At 41.5% G+C, this 7,078-nt stretch overlaps 1 protein-coding gene across 1 annotated transcript; it reads right to left on the reverse strand.

The window, feature by feature from the left end:
• Positions 1–630: 630 nt before the first annotated feature.
• On the reverse strand, positions 631–4,366 carry LOC131875015 (uncharacterized). The gene is made up of 9 exons (XM_059219015.1): positions 3,944–4,366; positions 3,242–3,551; positions 2,664–2,722; positions 2,403–2,543; positions 2,046–2,156; positions 1,525–1,751; positions 1,348–1,414; positions 1,047–1,160; positions 631–774 (listed from the first exon to the last, which is right to left on the reverse strand). The coding sequence occupies exons 1-9, from the start codon at positions 4,364–4,366 to the stop codon at positions 631–633; spliced, it is 1,596 nt and encodes a 531-aa protein (XP_059074998.1).
• Between the last annotated feature and the right edge of the window lie 2,712 nt (positions 4,367–7,078).

Here is a 7,078-nt window from a genome sequence, read left to right on the forward strand (position 1 = left end):
ACCTAGAGTATGTGAAGGAAACTCATGCCATCTTCGAGCCACATAAGCCATTGGAACTATGACACGCTCAGACCTGTGAAGCCAGGTGGAGTCGATGTCTGGTACCTGCAAAATCCTGTAACCACAAAATGAAAATACAACATACATATACATATATAGAACAGGCAAGTGATAGAGAATCGTGACGACACATCCCACTCGCAATGAGTGATGTGGAATCATCTCTATCACGAAGACAATCAAACAAGAGTCAAACACATATCATAAATATCTCATCATATGTAATCATGAAGTAGGGTCAGCATAATCATAATCATCATCAAAACCATGCTAAATCTAATCTATCAATAATCCATCACATAGTGAGCATACAAAATCCATTGAGTACATATATCATCGAGTCACATGATCAATCATGATAGTACCTACATCCATATAGATAATCAAAATTGTATATGTCCAATAGTGTCTAACATCAGTCATAAGTCACCAAAGCAACATTTGTAATCATCATCCAAATCATCAAAATATAGTCTAGATAAGTCTAACAAGCATAGTATAAAAGTCAACTCTAATCAAAATAAGTCAAATCAAGGGTGGACACTACATTCTCCCCCCCTTCGCCTAAGCTTACACCTGGAAGCCTGAGAAAAAATAGGGATATAGCTCTCTCATCCGCACTGCATCCTCCCATGTAGCTGAAGAGTCATCAATTGGATCCCACTGGATCCTTACCTGCTCTACGCTCTGACCTCTAAGTGACATCTCTTTGTGCTGAAGAATGCGCACGGGCTCCATAAAAAGCTACCCATCCTCGACCTGCAAAGTATTCCAATCCAACACATGCAAAATATCAAGATGATATAACCTCAAAACTGAAACATGAAAGACATCATGGATGCGGGACAAGTTAGGTGGCAAGGCAAGGTGATAAGCCACAGGACCAATCTGCTCCAAAATCTCGAAAGGTCCAACAAACCGAGGTGCCAACTTAGAGCCTTTCCATAACGGATCGGACTCTTTCACGGGTGAACTCTTAGAAATACCCTATTACCAACAGAAAACTGCCTGTCCACTCGATGAGCATCTGCATATTTCTTCTGCCTATCCTTTGCGGCCAACAAATGCTCTCTAATGCAAGCCACCTGGTCCTCCATATCCTGCAACACCTTTGATCCAATACACACTCTATCCTCTAAATGATCCCAACTCAAGGGTGTGCGACATGGTCTACCATATAATGCCTGATAAGGAGGCATACCTATAGAGCTATGGTAACCATTATTGTATGCAAACTCAACCAAATAGAGGTAATCCTCCCAATGAGACTGTTGATCCATCACGTACATCCTCAACATATCCTCCAATACCTGTTTCACCCTCTCCGTCTGTCCATCTATCTCGAAGTGATAAGCTGAACTAAAGTTCAACTATGTACCCAAATCATGCTGAAAAGCTATCCAAAAAGCTGATGTGAACACTGGATCGTGATCTGATATGATTCGCCGAGGAATACCATGCAACCTCACAACTCCTTCCAAGAAAACTCGAGCCATTGTCACTGCTTTATTCGAAGACCTGATCGGAGAAAAGTGCGCTACTTTGGTCAATCTGTCTACAATGACCATAATAGCATCATGACGGCATGAAGACATGAGCAATCCAACTATAAAATCCATAGATATAATGTCCCATTTCCATCCTGGAACCAAATCTGACTGTAATAATCCTGCAAGATGCTGATGCTCTGCCTTCACTCGCTGACACTCTAGGCAACATGCCACAAAATCTACAATATCTCTCCTCATACTAGACCAATGATATATCTGCCTCAAATCCGCGTGCATCTTCTTGACACCTGGATGTGCCAAGTAAGGTGCACGATGTGCCTTTGACATGATCAAAACTCGAAGACCATCTGATGGTGGAACATAAATACATCCCAAATGCCTAAGAAGTCCATCTAATTCTACTGAGTAACCTGCATATCTGCCCTCAAGAGCTCTACCTGCGGCAATCTCTGCAATAATCTCCTAATACCATACATCTGAAGAAAGGGCACTAAGAATACGGCTCCTCAAATCCACACTAAGAGACATTGATGAAATCTCGTGCTTCCGGCGACTTAATGCATCCGCTACCACATTCTCCTTACCCTGAATATATCTCACCTCAAAGTCGTACTCACATAAGAACTCCATCCAACACCTCTGCCTAGCATTCAAATTCGACTACGTGAAGTTTTATTGCGAACTGCGGTGATCACTATGCAACTTGAATCTATGTCCAAGAAGGAAGTGCCTCCATCTAACCAAAGCATGAACCACTGCTGCTAACTCAAGATCATGGGTGGGATAGTTCTGCTCATGATTCTTAAGTTTACGCGACTCATATGCAATCACATGGCCATCCTGTATCAATATTTCTCCTCGACCCTCCAAAGAAGCATCCGTGCACACCACAAAATTTCCCAAAGGATCTGGTACTGCTAAAATAGGTGCATTGGTCAAACGCTCCTTAAGGATCTGAAAAGCTATCTCACACTGCTTTGTCCAAACAAACTTCTTCCCTTTTCTCTGAAGAGAAGTGATAGGATGAGCTATCCTAGAGAAATCCTGAACATATATGCGATAATAACCTGCTACACCCATGAAACTACACACCTCTCCCACATTAGTGGGTGCTACCCAATCAACAATCGCCCGAATCTTTGAGGGATCAACTGCAGTACCCTCTCCAGAAATCACATGACCAAGATACCTCACCTCTGTCTGGAAGAAATCACACTTTTCCAAATTAGTGTAAAGTTGATTATCCCTAAGACACTGCAAAACTTGCCTCACATGATCCTCATGCTCCTCAACTGATCTCAAATCAATCAAAATATCATCCATAAATACTAATACAAACCTGTCCAAATACGACCTGAAAACACCATTCATCAAGCTCATGAAAACCGAAGGTGTGTTCGTGAGACCAAAAGGTACCACTGTGAACTCATAATGACCATATCTAGTATGAAAAGTTGTGTGATGAATGTCTGCCTCCTGAATCCTCAACTGGTGATACCCGGACTTAAGGTCAATCTTAGAGAAGATTTTGGCATCCTTGATCTGGTCAAATAAATCATCTATCTGAGGCAAGGGATATCGGTTCTTCACCGTCACCTTATTAAACTATCTATAATCAATGCATAATCGAAGGGATATGTCCTTCTTCTTCACAAATAGCATAGGTGCACCCCGAGGGGACACGTTAGGATGAATAAACCCCTTTGCCAACAACTCCTCCAACTGAACCCTCAACTCATCCAACTCCTGCGTGGTCATCCGATAGGGAGCTTTATAAATAGGCTCAGCTCTTGGCACCAAATCAATCCTGAAATCTATATCTCGTTGAGGGGGAATACCTGGAATCTCACTAGGAAAAACATCTGCAAACTCCTGAAGAATGGGATGCTGCTGCAATAAATCCTCTAAGCTAACATCCCCATCCACATCCTTCACTCTGACCACAAACAACTGGCAACCCTTACGCACACACCTCTTCATCTGCATAGCAGAAATCATGCGAAGAGAGATAGGTCTCTAAATACCTACAATCTCCACACTCTTCCCACTATCATCCTTCCACTGCACTCTCTTACCTCTACAATCTATCTGCGCTTGGTGAGATCCAAGCCAATCCATACCAAGAACCACATCATAAGATCCCAAAGACATAACACGAAGATCCACGGAAGTCTGGCAATCTCCTAAAACTAATGGACAATTAAGCACAAGGGAATCCACTACCACTTTGGACCCCGAAGCTAACTCTACCTGCCACCTATCTTCCTGCTTTGCCATAGCAAGCCCGCATCGCTCTACTAGAAAATGAGAAATAAAAGAGTCTGACGCTCCAGAATCAAATAACACAGAACAAGAGATACCACCTATCACACCTGATGTCTCAACAACGGTGGCTTGATGCTCAGTCTGACAGTTATCAACCGCCGCAAAAATGCGATGAGACTTGCCTGTATCTCTAACTGTAGGCTTGAAAGTAGCTGGCTTCTGCTACCCTGACATTTGAGAAGTACGCTAAGGACAATGAACAACAATGTGACCTGGTTGTCCACATGCGAAGCAATCTCTCCTAATGAACACTCTTCTACTTGGTGTCGTGCTCGACTGCTGAGCACTGCCTCTACTAGAAGCTGGTTGCGAACTCTACGCTGGCTGAGAAGGAGTAGGTCTCTTGTCACGCTGACGATTGTGACTCCTATCAACCTAAAATCTGCCACCTCGAGCAAAGCTCTGTCCCTGAGAAAACCTCTTCTTAAACCGCTGACCACTACGAAAAGAAGAAGGATGGCTCCTAGCATATCTTGCAAACTGCTATTGTGGTCCTCTCATTGTAGATCCTGTAACAGGTACACTAACTATCTGTACTCCAATCCCTCCTCCTGATGCTAAAGAAAGATTCTCCTCTTCTAGTCTTGCCTTCTCCACAACTTCCTCTAAGGTCTTAGGCTCGTGCATCCAAACCTCTCCACTAATACGATCATTAAGACCTCTCACAAAGTGTTGAATCAACATCGACTCATCATCTACATATCCAGCATACTGTCTAAGCTTGAAGAATTTGTGCTCATACTGCTCCACGGTCATCCTCTATTGTCTCAAATCATGGAACTCATCGGCCTTCCTCTACCTCCAATGATCTGAAAGAAATCTAGCACAAAACCGCTCCAAGAATAACTCCCATGATATCGTCGCTATGTCCAGATGCAACTTCTGTTCCTCCATGTGTCACCATGTCATCGCAAAATCACGAAGATGCAAAATCGCACATCTCGCCTTGGTGTTACTGCTACACTGGTGCATAGCAAAACACCTACCTAAGTCTAATAACCATGTCTCTGTCTCCATGCCATTGCTTAAGCCATCAAAAGTAGGGGGATGAGTCTTATTCAAATCTCTAATGTGACTAGCTGCAAGCGCTTCCTGATCCACCTCAATTCTCCTCCTAGGAGAACGTGAACGCTCTCTCTCAATGCTCTGAATGACGAGATCCCTCCTATTGGTTCTCCTCCTGTCTCGGTCCTAGGCAACCAAGAAGCTCCTGAAGCATGTTCAACAACTATGGAATCAAATCATCTCTAGGTTTCTCCTGCTCTTGTTCCTCATGGTGTGACTCTTCAGAAACCTCGGGGCAAGGGTTCCTACGAGTACCCATGCGACTGACACGACGATGATCTCTACCCCTAACAGGCATCTTATCTAAGAAAATGCAAAGCAGACTATAAGCTAAACATTTAAGGAAGCTATTACAAGAAAATAAATAGCAGGGACAAACAGTTGGGCTACCCCATGCCAAATGCTAAAATGCACAATGGGCTCAATCGAAACTAGAGTACCCAGTGTTGAACATGGGCTCTGATACCAAGTTGTCATGCCTACCAAAATACCCTAAAGAAACTAAACAATAATATACAAATGGAGACAATGATAATAATTTTTTTTTTACATCTAATAACAGCTAATGCAACATATAACATCTCCATCTAATTACTAGCATTAACCTAATAACCAATATGAACATACATCCTTTCTCATTTCATCAAATAACGCAAGCGGAAATAACACAACATCAATAATCTTTCTCTAGGGTACTTTAACATCATTACTTAATTCATTTCCACAATAACTTACTACACACAAGATAGGTATATTTCACCTTCATTAATGCATCATATTCTAATTCCTTAACAATGAGATATGCAATCTAAAACATTACTTATTCCTCATGATATGCATGATTTCCCTTCTACAAATGCACCTATTTGAAATCATTCCCATGTACTAGATCCAAATAACATCTTCTAACATATCCACTTATTAATCTACAAATATTCCCCTTTCAAGGTTATTTAACATTCTAATTTGCCTCTAAACATTCCATGAAATAATACAACTAATACATAAAGCAATTTCCATGATTCATAAAATCACATCTCAACAATAGTAAAAATATAATATCTCTAAATTCCAATTACAATTTATCTTACAATTATAAGTACATTAAATACATCACGAGCATAGCTCTTTCTACTTATAGATTCCATCTATGATATACCAAAGATATTATATTACATACATTCCATCTTATCCATTACATAAATCCACTACAGGGTACATCCATAGTACATCATGAAGAAGGATCCACATCCACGCAAGAAGAATCCAAGAGAACATTCCAATGGATAAAAGTACCAACCACCCGACCATGTGGAACCAAAGGAACCACCCCCCGTGCTAGGAGATGACACAAGGTCCCAACACACACTCTAAAAATAAGTTGGTACCTATAACCAAGGAGACTAACCACACAAGGACTCTAGAGCGAGAACTTACATAATACAACAAGAATGACTACCAGAGGAGTAAAACTCATCAAGACATAAATGCACCAATAAGCATGATCACAAATCATATAGGGGAAACACATGTAGGAGTGGAGTGTCATCACATGCCATCCTCATACATAATAACATAATAACACAAGGCACTAGCCTGATGGGCATGTGGAGCCATCTCAACCTATGAGAGACTAAGGGAGATTAGCTTACCGTTTTCACAGCCTTCTCAGGCTTATCCTAGAACATCCTCCCTAGGACTAAGTTATGAGGCACCAATCAATTTATCATCTTATTAATTAATCTAACTACCCAACCCATCAGTTATTAGGTTATCACTTATTTACAAATCACAGAAAACTCCAATGTGCCCTGGTGGTCTAGACTTCATGCATCCTTACAAGGAACCTCATGCAAGCCTATCTCTCATGACCTCGGTCATCACAAGGAAGCCCACTCCTCCTAACATGGCCCAACAATAAATCACAAGAGGCTCTACCACATAAACACATGAAAACAATACTCTAAGCAGCCAAGAACTTCCACGCAAATTATTACAACATAAACAAGGCTACAACCACATCAATATAGCAAAATGGGCCTCTTGGCTAACAATAAACAAAGACATAACAAGCCATCAAATGCTTCCTCAAATAAAGAATAACATCACAGCAAGGC

The sequence above is a fragment of the Cryptomeria japonica genome, chromosome 4 (genome assembly GCF_030272615.1).
Source record: "Cryptomeria japonica chromosome 4, Sugi_1.0, whole genome shotgun sequence".
In the NCBI taxonomy this organism is placed as follows: Eukaryota; Viridiplantae; Streptophyta; class Pinopsida; order Cupressales; family Cupressaceae; genus Cryptomeria; species Cryptomeria japonica.

What these genes read in the sequence shown, in the direction of transcription:
- LOC131875015 (XM_059219015.1), bottom strand. Translation starts at nt 4,366, where the DNA reads ATGCTAGGAGCCATCCTTCTTCTTTTCGTAGTGGTCAGCGGTTTAAGA. An exon ending in CACCCACTAATGTGGGAGAG is followed by an intron (nt 2,544 to 2,663) that starts GTGTGTAGTTTC and finishes TGGACAAAGCAG; the next exon opens with TGTGAGATAGCTTTTCAGAT. An exon ending in TATTGATACAGGATGGCCAT is followed by an intron (nt 2,157 to 2,402) that starts GTGATTGCATAT and finishes AGATATATTCAG; the next exon opens with GGTAAGGAGAATGTGGTAGC.